Source organism: Motacilla alba, chromosome 10 (genome assembly GCF_015832195.1).
Source record: "Motacilla alba alba isolate MOTALB_02 chromosome 10, Motacilla_alba_V1.0_pri, whole genome shotgun sequence".
NCBI classification, from domain to species: Eukaryota; Metazoa; Chordata; class Aves; order Passeriformes; family Motacillidae; genus Motacilla; species Motacilla alba.
The window spans coordinates 6,657,962-6,680,087 of record NC_052025.1 but is presented as its reverse complement, the minus strand read 5'-3'; the positions used below and the strand labels follow the sequence as shown (position 1 = coordinate 6,680,087).

At 40.4% G+C, this 22,126-nt stretch overlaps 3 protein-coding genes across 13 annotated transcripts in view; 2 read left to right on the top strand and 1 right to left on the bottom strand.

The window, feature by feature from the left end:
- The window catches only part of RNF111 (ring finger protein 111), a 45,301-nt gene extending 31,037 nt beyond the window's left edge, over positions 1-14,264 (top strand). For 5 of the 9 annotated variants that reach the window (XM_038147158.1, XM_038147159.1, XM_038147151.1 and 2 more), the window contains 6 exons: positions 548-673; positions 1,328-1,454; positions 8,725-8,817; positions 9,744-9,839; positions 10,667-10,794; positions 11,321-14,264. In XM_038147158.1, the coding sequence (XP_038003086.1) occupies positions 548-673; positions 1,328-1,454; positions 8,725-8,817; positions 9,744-9,839; positions 10,667-10,794; positions 11,321-11,438 (688 nt within the window). In that variant the 3' untranslated portion in view covers positions 11,439-14,264. The remainder of the gene's footprint in view (positions 1-547; positions 674-1,327; positions 1,455-8,724; positions 8,818-9,743; positions 9,840-10,666; positions 10,795-11,320) is intronic. The other 4 variants (XM_038147155.1, XM_038147154.1, XM_038147157.1 and 1 more) reach the window with 3 other exon arrangements.
- Positions 14,265-14,656: 392 nt separating this feature from the next.
- CCNB2 (cyclin B2) lies at positions 14,657-19,514 on the top strand. The gene is made up of 9 exons (XM_038147161.1): positions 14,657-14,811; positions 15,660-15,788; positions 15,868-15,993; positions 16,393-16,563; positions 16,634-16,792; positions 17,089-17,325; positions 18,136-18,276; positions 18,829-18,939; positions 19,249-19,514. Exons 1-9 carry the CDS (start codon positions 14,782-14,784, stop codon positions 19,348-19,350), a joined length of 1,206 nt encoding a protein of 401 aa, XP_038003089.1. The 5' UTR covers positions 14,657-14,781; the 3' UTR covers positions 19,351-19,514.
- A 1,470-nt stretch (positions 19,515-20,984) lies between these two features.
- Positions 20,985-22,126, bottom strand: part of MYO1E (myosin IE) — a 107,437-nt gene continuing 106,295 nt past the window's right edge. For all 3 annotated transcript variants that reach the window (XR_005258141.1, XM_038147150.1, XM_038147149.1), the window contains exon 28: positions 20,985-22,069. Coding sequence is in view for 2 of the 3 variants with exons in the window: in XM_038147150.1 (XP_038003078.1) it covers positions 21,993-22,069 (77 nt within the window). In the remaining variant the exon portion in view is untranslated. The remainder of the gene's footprint in view (positions 22,070-22,126) is intronic.

Sequence of the window (22,126 nt, the reverse complement as noted above, 5' to 3'; positions counted from 1 at the left end):
GTGGGAAAGTAACAGAAATCAGTCAGCAGAAGTGTTTTTTTCAAATCCATAATTGTTCTGCACCAGCTGGCATGGATAAAAACTATGTGCCCAGCTTACCTGAGCTGTGATGCAAATGTGTTTCAGGGAAAATGTCCTCTGATTAGTGTATTAAGTTTCCCTTAATTACTTTTGCTGGTATAGCTTTACGAGAAGTAATCTGCAGCAGAGCTGTGAATGACACTGAATCTGAGCATGACTGTCACGTGGCCCTCCCTTTCCTACCTGCCCTTTGAGGTTAGGATTAAACACTTTCTCAGTCTCTGCAGTCATGACTGCCAAGTGAAGGGCAGGCCACTGTAGCTGAAGCTGGTTTGGTTTTGAATATGAAATCTGTGTTTAAATTAACTTGTAACTTATATCTAAAGTACAAATTAAAATACTGCAGGGTGAGTTTATTTTAAAGGCACTGTAGTAGCTCGGTCTGTAACATTTTGATTATGGGTGTTGGTTTCTTCATACTAAAAAGTATGTGAAAATTAATTGTGTCTGTTCTTTGTCATTATAGACGTGCTCATGAGCGGCCTCCTCCACATCCTCACAGAATGCATCCCAATTATGGTCACGGGCATCACATCCATGTGCCTCAGACTATGTCTTCCCATCCTCGACAAGCTCCGGAGAGATCTGCCTGGTGAGCAATCAGACACTACCTTGAGCCCTTGGACTCTGGACAGGAGACCATAATGTGCTGATCACAGTGCTGATAATGCTGGCTGTGGTTTTAAAAGCTGCACATGCACCTGTAGTTTAAAATTTGTAGATGTTTATATGGCTTTGAAATAATGCTTGGAGTACTCAGTATCTTAAATATATTTCTAGTGGTTTTTATGGTTTTATAGTACAGACTAGTATATTCTCTCCCCTCTTTGTTTGAACTTATTTACAGTTGCATCAGGCCCACTTATGATGCATGCGCTTACATTCCACAATATATTTATTATTAAAAAAAGTACTTTTGGCCATTAGTGAAGAGGTGCATGCATGACAACTACTGTTCCCACAGCATGTGCTGCAGGGAAAACTCCACGTGGATAATATTACTGGACTCAGTAAATGTGGAGTTTTCTAGATTTTTTTCATACTAAATCTTCGCAGCTGTTTTAAAAATAGCTTTTAGTTACGATAGGAAGATTCTTCAGCAAAGTTTAAATATGGCTAAAAAGAAAAGTTTTACATTAAACTGTTGTTGTAGCTGTACTATGTTGTAGGCTCTCCAAAGCAGTGGGATTGTACCTACCAGGCAAGCTGTTCCTTTACTGTAATGCCACTTTCATTCATGTGACAGGGAACTAGGAATTGAAGCTGGTGTGACTGCAGCTACTTACCCTCCAGGGCCCTTGCATCCTCACTTGGCCCACTACCATGCACCTCCTCGACTGCATCACTTGCAAATAGGGGCTCTTCCTCTAATGGTAAGGAGATAGCTTATAGACAATTGTGATCATTGGTTATTTTGATTTTGTTTGTAAGGAAAATGGATGTGTGTACATGGCTGCAAAGTGCTTATCTGAAAGTATTTCACTGTCTGTCCATGTGTTGCTCCCAGCAAGGGCGCTTGAACAGGCCCATTGTGTAGTAAGAGGAGACAGTGTAGGGACATCTACATTTCTAACTTCAGCTTTTGTAAAATGAAGTATACTTGAATTAAATTGTCACTTGCATTGCAATGCATTGACCCTCTGCATCTGATTTTTAAAGTTGAGATTATTGAGTTTTGGATTGTTAAAAGTACCAACTTTCCACCCAATGCATGGGAATTAGCGCTGATTCTTTCTTTTTAAGGTGTGTATACACCCAACTAGAATTCCATCTAGGGATTTGATTGTTTTCAAATAATATTTATTATTAATCAGGCTAATTCTGTGTGATCAAGTATATAATTTTATAGCACGAAGTGTTATAATCTGCAGGAAGTGTGGCAGTAAGGTCACACACCCTGTTACACATAATTTTTTTAAACCTACAGTGGAAAACCAAAACAAACCAGCATATTTTTACTCTTGTTACAGAGTATTATTTTTTAAAGAATGCTTATAGGTTTAGTTCAAATTTTTCTTAATTTTGTTTAATGAAAATTCAGAGAAACAGATTTAGTTGGAGTATATTTAGTGTTTCTGTGTGGTCAGAAGCAAGAATGTTTAATCCTCTCAAAGCTAGTTAATCTAATAAAAATTGTGAGTTCATCTGTAGATGAATGCTAAAATTATAATGAAAAAAACCCTTCAAGTTTCATCCTTTCAAAATTCCTCTGTTAGTAGCCTGAATTGACATTTGGGGCTTGAACTGTAGATTTACAACCAAACTGCAGTAACTGTCTCCAGCCTGGTCCTGTGTTGCTTGTTCTTCACTCTTTAACTACCAGATATGATGATCCTTAAGGACCTCCCTGATAAATGAGAGTTGGTCATTCGTGGGTGCTGCTGACATACTTAGCACAGACTTTCTGAAGCAGTCTGTAGAATTTGGTATTTTAGTGTAGCCAGTGAGATTTAATGCATAACCTTCTCCTGTGCATCATCTCTTCAAATTAAGTTTTTCTGCATTCTTCAGTTAGGTGTCTGCTTTTTCAAGTGGATAAAAGATGGCTTTACACTCTCATATTTATTTAATGTGTTGTACTGTAACAGACAACATCAGATGCTTTAGATTCCCTCCTAATAGTTCAGGGAACTGTAATTGTGCTAGGAGGCAGCAAGTTAAATCTGTGCCTGTTTTAGCTCATTTTTTTATCAGGGCTAATAAGTCAGCTGTGGGATTCACTTCAATTATCACTGTGAAGTTTCTAGAAATTTAGGAGTTCAGATGATCCTTATATTACAGTGTGATGAGAAACTTTTAATAGTATTTTAATTTTGATTGGGGTATTCCTACAGCTGAAATGTTACATAAGCAAATAGTTGGGACCCCACACCTCTTCATCTTCTTAGCAGTAGAGGAGAAGAAAGCTATAATAGAGCTATGATGTTCACAAGTATTTCCTGAGTGTGTGCTAAAATATTTCAGGGATTTATGCCCTTCTGCTTGACAGCTGCAGTTTCTAATTGGCAAAAGTGGCAGATGAAATGAGGGTCTTCAAGTCTACAGAAATTTGTGTAAATGTTTGTGTAGGGATATTTGATCCTTATAACAGTAATTAATGAGGGGCTGAGTGAAACTGAAGTTTGTGTTTTGAGGCCTTGTACACAGTGCACTGACAGCATGTTTGATCATGAGCAGACTGCTCTAAGCAGCCCTTCCTCGAGTGCTTGGGATCTGGTTTGAACCTTGCTGTGATCAGACTGAGCGCTGTGGCTTTGAAGTTGTGTAGAGGCTTTGACTAATTTAAAATGTATTCACACACTAGGAGAGCATGAAGACAGGTTAGAGCTCTGCTAGAAGTTATATATACAATGAGTTCAAAGCATTACAAATGCCTTTTGATGACTCTACCCCTTCTAGAGCAATAAAGTCACAGGTTTTGTTCACATGTGTGTGAGTACAGCAGATCTGTCAGCAAAACTTATTTTGAATAGAGAGCAAGTAGTCAGTGAAGTTTTTCATCAACAAACTTGACTGGATTTTAAACAAAAGTGCTGTTTTAGGCAACAGATTATTTGCACCTGCCCCCTGTTTTTTTCTTTGTAACTTTAGAGGTTACAAAGGAGCAGTGGAGGAGGAGAGGCTGAGCTGTGATTAGAGTCCCTCTGCAAAGTTGTTGATGTTCTAAGGAGTGCTTTTGTCTTCAAGTACAGAGGGTACTAAATAGAGATTTCATGAGTCATATTTTTTGATGCAGACATCATAAACTGTTCTTTTTTTGAGAGGAACTTGTCTTTTAAAGTCACTGATCCAGTCACTCAACTAAGAATTTCATTAGTATTGAATCCACTTTGTGAAGTGGCTTGCAGCACAATTGGCAGTGGAGTACTAAAACCCCTTCCAGACTGTAAAGGACATAATGGATTGCTTGGGCTTTAATGATATTATTACTCTGTATCAGTTTCTGACTTTAATTAGATGCAGATAACCAAATCTTCATCTACTCAATGCTGGAATGCAGACTGCAGTTTTAATCCTCAGGGAGACAAAATGATAATGATATGTGGGGGAAGATAATCAGTGTTAGCAGCTTTGACAGTCCAAATAGAGGGTTGGGGAAACAAAATCTCCTTTTCTACTAGTTTGGTTGAAGAGACTTCTACCTGTTGAAGTGTTGTTTCAGGAGGAGTCCTAGATTAAAAGCAGGTAGGAGGAGCTTTCTTCATGTCTATGTATCCAAAGGTCAGGCTGCTTCCCTCCTTGATTTAGTATCATTTGTGACCATGGCTTAGACTTTGTGTTTGTTACTGTTTTAGGGCCATGTGTGTGCTGAGGAAAGAGCTGTTGAATGAAATCCATTCTGGACAAGTACCTGTTCTGCTAACTGATCATTTTTGGGGAGGCTCAAGATCAGTGCATGGCATAACTAATGTAGAAAAGAGGGATGCAGGACACAAAGGCTTTTCATCTGTTCTTCTCTGATACCAGTGTTGTTAGATGCCACTTGTATTTCTGTTTACTCTGGGTTCCTTTGGCTGCTCCTTTGCACTGTTAATGAAAGGCTTTTTGACTTGGGGCTCTAGCACTGTTTGCCACATCAGAGTGGGCAGGATGGCAATTTCTGTAATTTATTATGGGGTATGGTGTACCAGACTCTTGACTCCAGCTTCCTCTGCCCTTTTGAATAATGTCCTGTTGAATGTGAATTTCAGGGTGAGGAGTGGAGTAGTTTGCTAGGTATGGTGTAATAATTATCTCTGGAGTTGATGCAAGCCTTGAGAAGACTCCTTAATTTATCTGGGAACCTGCAGCTTCTCAGTCTGAGGGAGATCTTTGGATCATATTTTAAGAAAAGACAAAACCCCAAACAAACAAAAAAGAAACCCACCCCAAAACAACAACAAAAACCCCAAGCAAATCTAAAGTTTCTTATGGTACCTTAATCTCTCTCAGGTGTTTCACATCTAGCTTTCAATATGCTGTGCCCCCTTTTTCTTCTATTGCAGAGTCTTACTGTTTTGTTCCTTTACCTGTGGATTGATTCAGAGTGTTTGAGGCTATCTTTACACTTAGTTGTGAAAATCCTTAGGGATTTGGAGGTGTAAGCCAGTAGGTCCCAGCACATTATTGTAGTTGTGTGCTGGTCAGCATAATGTTGCTCAGAGTGTAGTCATAGAGGTGTTGCAGCTCAAAGAGATGCAGCTGTTCTGTACCCCAAAAGCCAACTAGTTTCTCTATAATACCTGAACTCTTAATGCTGTAACTTGATGTATTAAGAGTAGTTCAAGATGAACCTCAGGTTTGAGATAGCCTTGATTAGCTGCATCAAATAGAATTGGATTTTTAAGTAAAACCTTCTCGTTTTTTTTATAATATAAACATGAATTGCTGTTCTTTGGTTTTTTGTAGATTAAACGCTGTTGAAGAACACTCATTTTATGTTCCCCTAAGACACAGGTACCACTGGGTTTTATCTGTGCAGCAGATGGTTCTTCATTGGGTTCCTTCACCCAATGACTTTCAATGAAAATTGCAGCTTTTCCCTGTTTGTATTTGGCTTAAATGATGAGCTTTACTGCTTTGTGTGTATTGGTACTAGCTGAGCAGTTAGTTAACTGAAAAGGCTCACGCTGGGGATTTGTTCTAATACATATGAAATCATACTTCATGGAACCATGGAGGATGGGATGGACAGCAGTAGTAGTATCCTTCAGGGCAGGAATCTCTCCACTGACTGCCAACTGAAAAGCAGAAAGATCCTGCAAAGACAGAGGGTATTTAAAGGAGAGAGTAGCAAGAAAGAAAGCCTTCCCTGCAGGTCAGATGTTTCAAACTGTTGAGAATGTTTGTGTTGTAAATGATTCAGTCTCAGCCTTGAATTACTGGAGTTGCTGCAGATTTTTGTGGCCTTGGAAAGTATCAATAAAAAGTGCAAAACAAGAAACAAATGATATTTCTACAGGCAGACTTGTGCTGGAATTTGCAGGTCCAGAATATATTGCTTTAAACTATATATTTTAATTTGACTGTATCCAAAAGAATATATAGAAACATTTAGTGCAGACTGGCATTGCCTTTACCTGCTTACATTCTTCATTAGCTGTAAGACTTTTCTATTTTCTTACATTCTGTATGAGAGCTTAGTGAAAACTCACTTCTGCTTGTGTGTGAAGCTTTTCAAGAGAGATGAAATCATTTTGCATTTGAAGCTTGGTGGTAACTGTCAAAGGGATTTTAGTAAGACTGTTCTTACTTAGGCATTATTGATAGTTCTCTCTTGCAAATCTTTTCTTCATCTTATAGTCACAAATGTACTTAGTTAAAATCTTGTTGTGTTAGCAGGCTACTTATTCTGCAGGTGTAAAAGAACTGGGTTTTGGGGTTTTTTTTTGTTCTTAGAGGTGTTTTATCAGAGTAGCATTTTACCTGACCAGAAATGTGAGCTGTGCTCTCAGGGTATTTTATAAAAGAGCCTGTACCTAATGTATGTTCAGGTAATTTTGCAGAAGTGTTATGTCAGGATAATATGAAGGCCCATTTACTAGCATGAAAATATATTGTCCCACACAGCATTTCTATTGTCTTGAGTTCAGTAGTTTGTTGGCTGAACAATTTTTGGTTTTGTACTGTTAAAATAAATTTTAATAGGTTTCTTACTCTCCAGTAGCAGGATTTGTTCCGTATAGAAGATCTGTCCAGGTGCATGTCACTGCAGTTGGTAAACTGACTGCTGAGGCAATTTGAACTGTAATTGTGGAATTACAGCAATACATCTGTGACTTTGCATGTCTTGGAATGATGCAGTATCTGCACTATCAGATGCATTGTTTTCCAAAACACTGATTTCTTTCACGTCCTGGTCAATAAAAAAACAAGCACTGAATATCACTTCTGAGACTTAGGTTAGTTTTTGTCAGGAGTTCCCTTCCTCTGAGTGGTGGCCATTAATTGCCAATGTTACAGTAGGCAATAAAATTTCCCAAATGATGCCAGACAGGTCTATGCCTAGTGAAAACCAGGCACAATAAGTATGTTCATAGTGTGAGTGAATGACCTAGTTCTTTAAATGCCTTTTCTGTAATTGGAAGCTGAAGTAGAATTACACGCTTAAATGCAGAATGAATCATAAATCAGTGATTATCTGAGACAGATTTCTTACAAATCAGCAGATTTTTAATCTGTTCCCCCAAAATTCCTTAGTTGCAGCTACAGTTTATATTGTCAAACAGTAAGACCTATGATACCAACAGATATTACTTACCTGAAGTGTTTTGATATGCACCTTCAGTCTCTATTACTCTGGTTTGTTAAAATATAAGGCCAATATTGTGGCTGTATTTGTGGCAGATGTTGGCACTACCTTGTCATTTAACAAGCACCATGTAAACTGCTTTAAAATAATAAGACTCTGCCTTTCTTTTCTGGGAAAAAAAATACGTAGGGCAGAGGAATCTTGCCTATCCCTGTCAGCTTTTAGTTACAAGACTGGATTTGAAAACTATAGGAAGGCAGCTTAATTGGTCTCTTGTTTGATGTGGGTAGCTTTGGCTAGGTCTGTGCTTTTCCACAAGGCATTCTTTGTGTTTTACACCTTTATATATGTTAAACTTGGAAGTGTCTGATGAAAAGAAGAAGAGCACCATGTGAATATGTGACTTCATGAGTAGTATCTGGGATATCTGTTTTGTGGACAGCCTCATGAGATGTGTGTTGAGCTGTCATATACAGCATCATCAGCTGATAGCACAGAAAGGAGGGTGGTACTCTAGTATTTCCAAGTGAATCGCTGCTTACAGTCTCCCTGTCAGTGTGCTGTGGGATTAAGTAAACCTAATCTGCTTATCATTTGAGTTTTTTCACCTGTTCATTAAAGATTGCTATTGGAATGTTTCTGACAAAAATTCAATACCATTATTCACTCATCTGGCTGAGGTAAAAAAGGAATGCAGCAGCTCTGCGGTGGAGATGGTCCCTGCTATATGAATTATCCTTCAGCTCTGCTCTGTGAAAAGTGCTGATGCTTGAGGGGCCTGTGGGATATAGCACTGGACACTGGGCTTTTGTTCACGGCTTGTATCTCTAACTGTGCGAGGAGGTCAGGTGGATGCTTGAATGTAGAGTGTATGTAGAGTTAACCGACTTTAGACGTGCGTTTTGAGTGTTAGTTTTCATAGGCCTCTAAATTTAAAGTGTGTTTGAAGATGTTCAGTTCTTTTGAGTGAGATAAGAGTATCTGCTGCTTTTTCCAGACTGAGTTTTTTAGCCTTGTTTATTCTGTGGTACCAAAAGCTTATATTCAGGAATCTGTAGCGAGTCCTTTTCATAACTTCATGTGTAGCTGTTAAGTGTTCCGCTTACAAAAACAGGTAGATATTTATGGTGGTTTATATAATGTAGGTTGAGAATTTGAGACTTGGGAATTGTAATGTGGATGTGGAGAGATTACAGGAGAGGATTTAGACTCACTTCTGTTTTGCTTCTGGTTATGTTTAGATGTGTCGGAGTGGTGTTTGTGTTGTGCTGTCAGTTGGAATTGTATGCTCAGGCTGAGGAGTGTAAAAAGTGATTCAATGAAAGCAAAAGGAACTTAAATTTTTCAAAGTGAACAGTAAAATACTGAAACTGTTCTGAATAGGTTTAACTTAACGTCTGCTGTTTGAATAGGTACCAGACATGGCGGGCTACCCTCACATCCGTTACATTTCATCGGGATTGGATGGAACATCATTCAGAGGCCCTTTCAGGGGCAATTTTGAGGTTTGTAATAGAATAAAACTAGATATATGTCAAAATGTGTCATGAGGGAATATGGGGAGGGTGTATATTAGAGCTAGTTCTATGCATAGATGGAAAAGAATCATAAAGAAAATAGCCTTTATTTACAGAGTGCTCTTACCATTGTGGAGTGGGACAAAAGCACATTGAGAAGTTGGTTAGGAAAAGGTGCCCTGGACAGTTCAGGTTAGGTGGCAATTACATGACAGTACATCTTGCTCTGCCCACCAGCAGCCATCAGTAGGACTGAGTAGGACATTCTGGGAGAAGGCAGTCTCTGAGTAACTGTGCCAGGATCCTCCAAGTGAGGCTGGAACTTGGCCATGCTAACCGTGCTGTCCTGTTGTATAGTGCAGGAATTGAAATGGAGTGAAGGAAAAAAGCCAGGAGAACATAAAAGGTATCAGATGCAGAGAGTTAATGACCTAGTCCACTGAAAACCTCTACAGTGACATCTCATGGTTCTAATAAACTCATTGCTGGAGAAGAATAAATCAGTCATTGTATTTCAACTTAAGCAACTTTTTTGTTCCTCTTCAAAGCCTTAATGACTGTTAGAAAGCAAATATTTACATAGCATGTTTTAATTGCCTTTTCCTCATTAGACACAGAAGTATGTGTGAACATAGTAATAGCCATTCCTATCTGACAAACGCTACCATTTTTTTGTCATAAAATAGTATTTCCCTTGAACTTAAAATACCAGACCGTGTTGTGTGGGTTTTTCTACAGAAGCCCATCACTTTTCCCACACAACACACTCTTTTTGGCTTTGCCTATATTTAATGAAGTCAGGGAAATAAGAGTTTGTAATTCTAAAAATGAAAATGGGTTAGAGTAAAATGAATACTTCCTCAATGTAGTTGAAAGAATAGTTTTTAAACTGTTTATTCCTTCATGATTTTTAGGAGCTGATTCACTTGGAAGAACGACTTGGCAATGTTAATCGTGGAGCAACACAGGGAACTATAGAAAGATGCACATATCCACATAAATACAAAAAGGTGAGGATTCCTCAAATTGTGGCCTGTCTGTAATATTTCTTTGAACTTGTAACAATGTGAACGGTTAGTTTAAGTCTGCAGAAATGTCAGCTTCAAAGAGAGCATGTTTTCTGTATCTTGAAATTTCAAGGATTGTAAGCAAAGCTTACAGTGCCACTTGTTTCACAAGGAAAATTTAAAATTAGTTCCTTAGATAAAGAGCTACTGTGATGTGATAAACAGGAGTGGTTTGATGTGATTAACTTGTCCAGTAGTTACGAGTAGCCTTGTGAGTAGTGAAATAACTGCTGGTAATAGCAAATAACAGACTTCAGTAATAGCTCACAAACCAAAGCTTTATGTTTGCAGTAAACACTTCACAGTGCTTTCCTGCTTGGTATATATCAATTTAACCTTTACTTTGAACACATGGGGAAGACTGGAACATCAGGAGGTTTTGAACTGGGGTTCAGAGTTTTGATAACTGAGGTTGTCTCTCAGTTGGAGTTCAGGCTATTATAAGATACACTCCTATCCACATGACACTGTTCATACGTGATAAATAGTGACAAGACACTAGTGAAAGGATTTTTGTTTGCCTCTACATGCATGAAATTAAGATATTTAAACATAGACAATAAGGACTGGTTGCAGGACTGGTTCCAGTAGACTTGCCATTAACAATAGTTAAATCTGAAATGTCCTGGGTTTTGCTCCAAGTGCTGGTTCATTTTGATTCAAATACATTTTAATAAGTATTACAAAATGTTTTCAAAGAAATATGTGTTGCATATATATCAAAAACAGATTTTACTCAGTTTGTCAATAATGTCATCTCTACTAACAAGGTAACAACTGATTGGTTCTCACAGAGGAAACTGCACTGCAAACAAGATGGGGAGGAAGGAACAGAAGAAGACACAGAGGAAAAGTGCACCATCTGTTTGTCTATATTGGAGGAAGGTGAAGATGTCAGGTGAATATCCAAATATAATGCTAATGTTCTGGCTTTGGCACCATACTTGAATCTGGTGCCCTGCTTTGCAGTACTGCTTAGGTTAACAGTTACAGTTAACTACTGTCATTGAACTAATATGATAAAACAAGCTGCAGTTGAAAATGCACATTGTTCAGTCTGCATGGTCATAGGTAGAGTGTGGGTTATTCTATCACAGTCTCCCATAGTTTGACTGTTATAACATGAGCCCCAGCTGATGCCCTGAATTAATCAGGACTGTCAGTGTTTCTGAAACAATGCTACTTAAACTCCAGCAGGTTTAAACCAGTCTAATAGAGCAGAAGCCAGTTGATGCTTGACTTCATTGGCCATATCCATTTCTTTGGAACCAGACAGAATGCATGTGCAGCTGGAAAGGCTATGAAACCTGTGGGGAAACAGAAAGAATAGACCTTAGTAGCAAAGCCCACACTGTTTTTTTCCAATGGGTTTGTTGATATGGATATGCTTTATTAACACTAACGTTTTTGTGTTCTGATGACAGGCGCCTTCCATGTATGCACCTTTTCCACCAAGTATGTGTAGATCAGTGGTTGATTACTAACAAGAAGTGCCCCATTTGCAGAGTGGACATTGAGGCTCAGCTGCCTAGTGAAAGTTGACACTGCTTTCCAGAACTCTTGTCCTCCCTCTCACTCCCTCTCATCCTTCCTGGTACTGCAGTCAACCAAAGATGGCATGACTTACCTGCGCAGATTTGGAAGCATTGAACCCAGAGTGCTGGCTCTGCTATATGGTACAACTAATGCTAGACCTACAGTTTATGTAGAAGACAGTTGAGTTTCAGTGTATTTATAAATTTGTTATGTTTTACATTTTTTTCTTTAAATTCATTACTGTATTTTTGCATGGTTCCTTGTATTGCATTTGTTTGCACATATTATGGGCTTTGTGACCCCAAACTTGCAGGCGAGATTAGCTGCTTTAGTAAGTAGAATTGTGTGGTCTCTTTTTTGGTTTGTTTTATGTAGTACCAAGTTTTGAAAGTATGATTTCACTCATTACTAACCTTGAATTCCTTAATTTAATCGATCATATATATTTTAGTTTAAATGTATAAAGATCATCTAGAAAAGGATAATATTATGTATTGAGACATTCCTTAATTAGGAAAAAATGGCTGCTGTATATTTACAAGATCAGTTATGAGTCAAATAACATCCTTAATACTGGGAACAGAATATGAATCATATTCAGTTTGACTGATACATATAGCATACTCATCACCAGAGTTCTTGTCTGATCAGATTTTTGTGTTTGTTTTAAAAGTTTCAGCACAATGCAGATATATTTGAATGTCAATATTAAACATTTAGACTGCTGTTCAGATTGTATTTATCATTTTCTTCTATGTCTAGAAATTTGAATCCCTAACTTAAATATATGCTGCTGTGAAACAGCTCTTAGTGAACACTAAATGTTGATTTCAGGTAGCTGGATTGTAGATACTTGCAGACTGAAAGAATTATTAGGGACATGGAAAAAGAGCTTAGAATCTGTTTGGTCTTCTGCTAACTTAAGTTGAAGTATCTGCGCACATTGAGGGTTGGTTTTTTTGGGATTTTTTTTTTGCTATGTTTTTTTGTTTATCTGTTTGGGTTTTGTTGGTTTGTGTTTTTTTTTAAATATAAAACCATTCAATAAGGACTTAAAGCTGCAGGGTTTTTGTTTGGGTTTATATACGTGAATTCATAGAATTTCTAAGGATTCCAGGCTTGTCTTGGGATTTTTATTAGATTTAAAGTTAATAAAGTTAGCTAAATCCACTTGTCTCTTGTTTTTATTTTTCATTAGTAAGTTGAAAGCCTGTAAATTCCTGTAGAAACTGAGACACAAATTATGTGGTTCCCTAGTTTTTGCCTTGATCATAGATTCCCTCTTTATAAATTACCAACAGTCCATCACTGATTGAAATATTTTCTATAGTTAAGATTTGCTGCATAATATAGTATATAGAATTAAGTTATAATGTACTAACATTTTGCCTTTGAAGGAGGTTTTAGTCCATATCAGGATTCCAGTTGCTCATCAACATTCTTTCACGTCTAATAGATTATAGTTTATTTAAATGTGCTCAACATTGCAAAATGCAAATGTGCAAAAACATTGAGACAGTATTACTGTCACTTTGGAAAAGATGTTCCTAGGGGATCATATATGAACATGCCAATTAGCTTGCATTAAGCCACCTGCTTTGTAAGTGGATTGAATAATAAATACCTTCAGTTTCTTGTCTTTGTCTTTCATGATCAGATTACGTGTAAAAGGGTTTACAGTAAACCTTGAAGATAAACTCTTATGTTTACACTAAAAAAATCCATTTATGAATATTACCTTATGGAATTTGATGCCTGTTTCTGTATGGTTGAAGCTGCTTCCCTTTTATTTTATTTTTTTTTACCTGTTAGTAGTAGCATTTGCGAGTACAGTGTCTATTGCTGGCAACAAACTTCACACCTCTGGCACTGAGGCTTTAAACAGAGAGAAATTTTATTCCAGCATGTGTGATAAATGGACCTTTTCGAGCTTAATTGCATTGCTGAAACTGAACTTAAAACCACTTTGCGCTTGTGTGATGGGGGATACGGGAGTGAGGCGACAGATTGGACTGCTTCAAAACCTGACTGGGGTTTATGCTAAAGCTTCTTGAACATTCTGGCTGTAGGAAACTGAAAGCGACTGCAAAGTTGAAGCTGCATTAATCTGTTCACTGCTAAGAATGGACAAAAGTAACTGGAAGGACTGAACCGACACTTTGTTTTTTCCAGTGAGTGTTGAAAAGAAGTTAATTGACCACTAATGCTTGAAGACTGATGATATTAATTTCTAAAAGTTTCCAAGAAGGTACTTGAGAGATATGGGAAAAAACCCCAGGGCCTCTGAAGTAACTGAGACCCTGGGTATGTGATAGAATCTATTTTGGCTTCCTTACAGGACAGAGAAGCACAGGTTTGGGGGGATTTTTTTTTTTTAAGGAAATATTTTATGGGTCTAATTTGAGTGCCTGTTACTAGAGGTATTTTAGTGATCCATGAATTGATTTGTTATATAATAGCTACTGATACTGTCTTGCTTTTAAATGTATGCATAACGTTGTAATGTGATGCTGAACACTTAGGTATTTGTCAGGAATCACAGTGTTCTGATCTTAATGCTATTGCAGGGGCTAAAAAGCTGCAGCTTACTTCTGTTCCAGAAGGTTGTGACTTAACCATAGTTTAAGGGAAGGAAAAGGAATAGGCTTTTCATTTTGAAAATTTCCACCACTTACTGTGCTTTATATGCTTAGATGCATTGCCTTAAGTTTTCTGCAGCATCTTTAAAGATAAGATTCTCAACAGTATGCATCAAATTACTTTTCATATAAAGTTCCATTGTCAAAAGAAATCCTTTTGTATGCAATAAATAAAATGTTAGACTGGTATCATTCAATATCTGTTTCTTTTGCAATTTTTTTTCCCCTTCCCTTGTCTTGATCTGTAAACATTTTCGTTTGCACGTATTACTGCAGCTACTGCCTAAGAAAAAACTCTTAGTGAAGGATCAGCTGAAGATAGTTATCCTGCTAAGTGGAGTTATTGGAACCTTGGCATTCAGTGCTAATTTTAAGAGCGCAGTTCTGGAGAAGAAGTGCAAGGACGCTTTTCTGTCAGCGTTTCAGTTCGTGAGCTGCGCTGGCGTTGCGGCCCCCGGCCCGCAGCCCGGCCCCGCCCCCAGGGAGCCGCTGCGCCCCCCGCCGGAAGCGGCTGCGGTCGTTTCCTGCTGGGGCGGGGCCTGCGCAGACGGGCCAATCGGACGCGTGCATCGTACGAAGTTGTCCAATAGTAGAGCAGGACAGGGTTTAAAGGGAGCCGCGGCAGCGTGAGGGAGCGGCTGCCGGTTTGGCTGGAGAGCGGAGCGGGTCTGTGCGGAGCGGCTCCAGCGGTCCCCCTCGTGTCCGTGACCATGGCGCTGCCGGTGACGCGCCGTGCCCCTGTGAGTACCGCCACGGGCGGCGGGCGAGCCGTGGGGACGACAGAAGAGCAGCCGGGGCGGGGAGCGGCGGGGTGCGGGCGAGAGAGGGGCCGCCGGTGGCCAAGGGCCCCCGCCGTTGTTTGCCCTCAGGCGGCGCGGGGGCCGCGGGCTGGCCGGGTGGGAGTTGGGGGCGGCTCTCAGGCCGGCCGGGCCCCCCCGTACTTCGGCGGGTGGGGCGGCAGCCGGGCCGAGCCGTGGCCCAGCGGCGGGAGGGGGCCCCGTGCAGTCCCGCCGCGGCCTGGCCTTGGCCGCCCGCGCCTCCCCCGCGAACAGCGGCGGACGTGGGAGTGGGAGAACTAAAGCTGCCGCAGGGGGAGGGGTAGGCGGGGACTACGGGAGTCTCTCTTCTGCGGCGATTGTCTAACGGTTTAAACTGAACTCCACGAAAAAACTGGAGCCTGGTGGTTTAATTGCTGTGCATAACAAAGAACATTGGCTTTTGCGTGTGCAGCGTAGCTTTTAAGTTCATATGGCAGACACGTAACGAGGAATGTGCTTGGTGCGTCCTGTGGGGGGCGCTGCTGGAGCTACGGAGTGTGATAGCGTTAAACAGCGGCTGAGCACTCTGACCTTAACGAGTGTAACAGTGTGAGACAGGGGCACTGCCCGCTTTTACAACAGCGTTCAGAAGTACAGTGCCCTGAACCTAGAGACGAGACTTCTTCCTCCGAGCATATGTGACTGGCTGGGAAGTAAAAGCTGGTTGAGTAATGCATAGTAGGCACAGTGGTGGTAAGTCTATAATGGAGTCAGGCGTTGGAAATTTGTTGGTCTCTGACTCTTGAACTTTTGCAATTTTATCATTTTAGATCACTAGAGGGATGGAGAATGCTGTGTCTGACCTTAGAAGTAAAGCAAAAACTCATGTGACTGGCAAAAGGGCTGCATTAGAAGAAATAGGAAATAAAGTTGCAACAAGAGGAACGCACATATCTAAGGTAAAGGAACATTTGAAATCTCTGTACAGGGAGAAGTTGGATTGCTGCTCTGTACTAAAAACATTTGTTTTCACTACAGAAAACAGAATGCCCCAAAGCATCATTAAAGCCTGTGAAAGCACCTAGCAAGACGACAAATGGAATTGTACTGCCTAAAGCTCCAGCTGCTGTAAATCAAGCAAACAAAGAAACTGATGTTCCAAAGGTAGGAACTGATGACACTGTTCTGATTTTTAATTTGATTTGCAACTTTGAGCTCTACCTTCACAATAGTTTATCTGTGGCTGTATCTCATTCCTCTCCTGAAAAAGCAAAGTTTTGTGCTGAGGTTTTGGTTTAATGCATGTTGTACTTAAAAGCATAACGCACGATGTTCAGGTGGCAGAATGAGCTGCTGAAGTACTGGATGAAATTTCTGCTCTAGCTAGCAAGATCCAGAAGATCTTGGGATTCTGTGTTTGTGCTATGTCAGTGAAAACTTGCTGCGTTGGAGCCCAAGCTTCCATCTAAAGAAGTTGCATTAGTGATGGGTGAAACACGGAAACGAAGGAACAGTGGAACCCAAACAGTAGATCCGTGTTAAGAGATACGATCTATTCCTTAGGTTCTGTCTCCTGTCCCTATGGATGTATCAATGCAGGAGGAGGATTTGTGCCAGGCCTTCTCTGACGTGTTGCTCAACAACATCGAAGACATCGACGCGGAGGACTGGGAGAACCCCCAGCTGTGTAGTGACTACGTAAAAGACATCTACCTGTACCTGAGGGAGCTCGAGGTAGGGTGCCCCAGGGCTGCCCTGGTGTGCCAGGGGGGTTGCCTGGCTGCTCACCTCGCTCTCCCCGCAGCTGCAGCAGTCTGTCCGCCCGCACTACCTGGACGGGAGGACGATCAACGGGCGCATGCGCGCGATCCTGGTGGACTGGCTCATCCAGGTGCACTCGAGGTTCCACCTCCTGCAGGAGACGCTCTACATGTGTGTGGCCATCATGGATCGCTTCCTGCAGGTGAGGTCTCCTTCAAGTCATGCTGGGTCAGGATTTAACTTTTCTTTAGAAATTCTAACAATTGACAGAATCTGCTCTGTGTGTAAGAGCTGTTACAGTGCAGCGTCTTAACTCTCACTCTCAAAGAGGCCGCTGCCTTCTTTGAGCCTGTTAGTATACAGACACCTTTGACTAGAGTGAAAACATCCTTCTTGGGAATGAACATTGTCATGCTGGTATTTTAAACTGATAAATATGAATCTGATTAGCTAGAGTTTGACACTTCAGGGCCTGCATTTTAAATGTCTGTGTTGCAGAGTCATCCAGTACCTCGCAAGAAGCTCCAGCTGGTGGGCGTGACAGCGCTGCTTATAGCTTCAAAATATGAAGAGATCTTGTCTCCTGATGTAGCAGACTTTGTTTACATTACTGACAATGCCTACACCAGTAATGAAGTTAGAGAAATGGAAATTACTATTCTTAAAGAATTAAACTTTGACCTGGGGCGACCTCTTCCAATTCACTTCTTAAGAAGAGCATCAAAAGCTGGGGAGGTGGGTACTTGTCCTCATTATCTAGCACTTCCCTGTGTTGGTAGAGCCTTGTAAGGATTGCTTCTGGTGTTTTTATCATGTGACCTTACCTCCTCCAGCTTAAATGCTGGATGCAGAAATGCTCAGCTCTGAAACTCCACCGTGTGGCACAACATGACAATGTCACTGTGGCAGCCAGTAGTATTTCTATTTGCTGATGCCCCTGCTCAGACTTAGTGGCAGTAATTTTACTGTTAAACTAAGAAGCCTTGCTTTTAATCTTTTTAATCCTGGTGATCAGGGTACTTATTAGTAAAACACTAGCAGTGTTGCAGTTCTTTGTAACTTCTGGTTGTAAATACTGTGTTATTTATGCTTTATATAATACTGTGTTTATATAAGCTTTCTCTTTGACCCAACCCTTTCTCCACCTCAGTAATTATATTCTAGTGACTGTCTACACTTGAGGTGGGCTTCAATTACCTCAGCAGCCAAAACTCAAATAAGTAACTCAAATAAGTTTCTCAAATGAGTCATTTTACACCTCCCCTCCATTCGTTTGCTTTACAGAGGGAGCTTTAGTGTCCCTACTTGGGCACAGCAGTACCTGATAGTGCAGATTGCTGTTTAAATCCCTCACTTGACTTTGAGTCTAAATTCCAAATGGCTGCTGGTCTTGATTTTGAGGGGAATTTCTGTTAGAAAGGATGGTCCCTAAACCGTAGTAAAGATTTTGCTATTTTCGTTTTGTTCTTGAACACAATAAGCAATTCTGAGTGATAATGCTAAAGTGAATTGAAACTGTGGATTAACAAGCTCTCAACCTACCAGGCTGATGCCAAGCAACACACTCTAGCAAAATACCTGATGGAGCTGACGCTGATAGACTATGACATGGTTCACCACCGGCCTTCAGAGATCGCAGCTGCTGCATTGTGCCTGTCTCAGAAGGTTCTGGGACGTAAAAAATGGGTGAGCATTTTAATCAACTTGTTCTTCACTCAGTGGAATCCAGCCAATAAAAAAGTACTTTAAAAACTGCCTTTAGCTGGTGACAGTGCTGGTGCTGGAATGATGGTTGGACAGCCTGATGCATAGTGGCAGGTAGAATAAAGAATGTACCAGTAAAAACTCACAATCCTTTTCTGTGTGAATACTGGGGTACAGAAGGATTTTTGTCGTGAAAGCATTGAGTTATTGAAGGCTGCACTGTAAGTAAAAGCAGATTTTCATAATTCTTGGAGTACATGTAGCATAATGAAGTTGTGGACCATGAGTAGTGAGCTGTAGTTCAGCTGGTAGTTGCTTTTTATCCCCTACTCAGTCTAAAAGCATGGTCTTTGAAATTGATGTGTCCAGACTTCTGCACATCAGGTTACTCTGGATCTGTCATTTAAACTGACAGCTACAGTTTCCAGCATTTGAGGCTTAGCCACGAGCTCGGGGTGTTTGCTGCCTGAAGTGACTGTGCCTCAAGCAGCAATTCCTTTCACAAATCTCAAGTTTGTTACCATTCTGCTGCAGGGTACAAAGCAGCAGTACTACACCGGCTATGCAGAAGACAGTCTTGTGATGACCATGAAACATATGGCCAAGAATGTAGTCAAAGTGAATGAGAAGTTAACAAAATACACTGTAAGTATAACTACTTAGATCCTTTCTGTAATGTTTTAAAAATAGCTTTGCTGCATATTGTAGCTCCTTAGGTAAATGTATGTTATTTAAGGCATAAGCTGTTCTGCCAAGCCTATAAGAGGCTGTTGCATTGATGTTAACAGCAAAACCTTTTGGACAAATTGTGCTCTTACTACTTTGCAAACTGTTCACTGCCAGCCTTGTTTGTTTGCTTGTTTTTCCAACAGGCAGGCAAACTGACCCAAAATCACCTGCCTGAGCATCAATGGCATATGCATGAAACTTGTATCTCTGTTCTCTACTCTGCAGGCTATCACGAACAAGTATGCAAGCAGCAAACTACTGGGTGTCAGCAACATCTCTGAGCTGAAGAATGAGATCATCAAGGAGCTGGCTGCATCACTGCTGTGAAGCCCTGGGCAGCCAGGGCCTGCCAGGGTGTGCACTTTGTCCACTGCTTTTGTACATAGCATTCCAGCCTCCCCCAGACAGTTCCGACTCGCACAGAAGGTGATGTTTTAAATTTGCCTTGTAATACAGCTTTCTTTCTAAAAATAAAATTCCTTTCTTTTAAATATTGAGAGTGTGACTCTTTAAGGTACAACCTACATATTTGCAATCTAATGTCCAAGTGAGACATTTGACTAAATAGGTGATTGTTACAACTTGCAGTTAAATGGGCTTGATTATTCTCTGTGGTTGTTTCCAGAGATAATCTCCAAGCCTTATATATTGCATTATATTTCTTTACTTATTCCACTCTTAAGATAGAGGAGGCAGACAGGTTGGTTTTTTTTGTTGTACCTTAAAGAACACTAAATAGGTCCTTTATTTCAGTGCCTTTTTTCAAGAAAGTATACTGGAATTATTGTTTGTTTTGCAGTTAGCCATCTTCAAGTTTGGGGAAAGATTTAGGCTATCTTTAACAGGTATTAACCTTGTAAATCTTTGTGTTTCTCTGTGTGCTTAACAAAAGGGAGCTAAGGTAGAAGAACTGGAAGTCTTCTGTAATGCTAACTGTGCAGGGAATACAGATGTGGAACTGCAGGCATGAAACCTTTTGAAAGCAGCTCAGCTCTGAAAACCTTCTCCGCTTCCTGAAAAGAACCCCCTCCCTTAGGTTTTTCATTACCTGTTTGCCCACATCTTTTCCCCCCCTGCTTCTCCAATAATCCTCTGTACCTGGGATTACAGAGTCAAACCCAGCATAAGGCAGCTCTTCTTGTCACCTCCCTGACACTTTGCGTGCTCTTGTTTGTGTTTTTAATCCAAGCGTCAGTATCTGTATGCCCAGGGAATCCAAGCATGTGATTAATGCAACTTTTCTGCCCAGTACCTCATGTATGTCTGTTTGTTAAATTAATCTTGTATAAGTACTGTTAAAACAGACCCTTTGATAGTCTCCAGGTTGTACTGAACTCAGTACCTCCCTTCCACGCCTAGCTCTCCTGTGATTGCTCAGCGTCCCTTCATGAGTGTGCCTGGCTCGGCTGTAGAAGGCAAGAACCCAATGCTACAGAACTGCCCCAGCCCTCTCTGCTCCCCTGTGGGAAGGATGTTGCAGCTATGGGTTTTCTCTCCTCAAGCAGGAGATTCTTCTCTCCCGTGGGATAAGTAAGCCTAGCACTTGCTGCAAACTGTCTTCTGAAAAATGTGCCTCATTCCTTGTGTGGGTATTAGTCCTCCCTCGGAGTGAGGTCCACATTTCTGGCTCCCAGAAGCAGCTGCTATAGAAGATGGAGTTTGTGTAGCCAAGTTAGATTTAGGCAATGGTTTAGGAGAGAGGGATTCTAGACTTTTAGCTGTATCTTAAAGCTTATGCAACTTTTTAATACCAGCATATGCAAAGGCTTTTTAACTGCTCTTAACATGAGAGAATGAAATGCGAGAATGAAATGCACGGCACTTCAGCTGGGCATAGGGAAAATAATTTGGAGTGAAGAAAGAACCCCTTTCTTTAGAAGTCAGTGCAGCAAAATCCTGAAGCCATTGTTGTCAAGGGATCTGTTTGTAAATGTGAGAACAAACGTCACAGAGAACAAACCTGTTGATCATCCTGTGTTTTATTTTATGGAGGTTCAAAAGGCAAAGCAGGAATTCTCAGAACTGCAGGGCAAGCAACAGCCACTCTGGGGGAGGCAATCAGACTTGGGCAGTAACCTGTGCTTTTGCTATTTAAAAGGAGAAGGAGTAGTGCATATCTGTAAGTACCTGGCATAAAAATTCTAGCAGTACTACCTCATAAGAACAGTGGACTACTGCATTATACATTTATACATGTTTCTATCATAACCAGTTTTTATATACAGTATATAACTATTTCTATAAATGTACAGCTCTGCATAAAGACACTTCCAATAACAGGTAGAGTATTAAACATAAATCCAACATGGGCCAGCCATATTATAATATAAATCTTGAAGAAGGCAACATTGTTTAGCATACAGTACTATGTGGTTTTCTGTTTTAAAGTCTTACAGTGCCTGTTGGAGTCCCTAAACACACCTGCAAACACAAACCAGTTCCATTACATCTCTGTACAGAATTACTTAAATAGATAGACCATCACAGTAGTTTTCAGATGGTAGTATCCCAAATGAGCCTAAATCTTTTTGACATGTAGCAGCATACTTATTAACATGTTCCCCAGAATGATCTGCATTAGAGGAAATGTGCATTCAACATTATCTTCAGTAGATAATTAAGAAGGTTACTGATATTGAGCTGAAGGCACTTAATAAATACACCCCTTTTGAAGTCCCTGGTTCCAGACTGTAAATCACCTGTTTCAGGAAGATAGTAGGTTTGAGCATTCTTCACTTACCAGGTGTTCAAACCAGGCTTTAAATATAATAAATAATTGGTCAGTTCATTGCTGTATGGTGCTGAGACAAAAATCAAAGTCTGTACTGTGGGAAACTCTTCCTGCTCATACACAATTTACCAGTGAAAATATTGCTGAGAAGGCAGACCTTGGAAGAACAATGTCCTGAAGGCAGGGAAAAAATCTTCAACCACTGGTACCTTCACGCCAGTTTTTCTCTGACAGTCTTTTAAATCTTGGTGACATAATTGTTGGGAAACAGACCTTGTTTCCCTCGTAGTCTTCCCGTCCACCAGCCAGAAGGATCTGTAACAAAGATAGGTAAGGAGTGAGGCTCTGGAAGCGTTTCTGTGTACTTGGTGC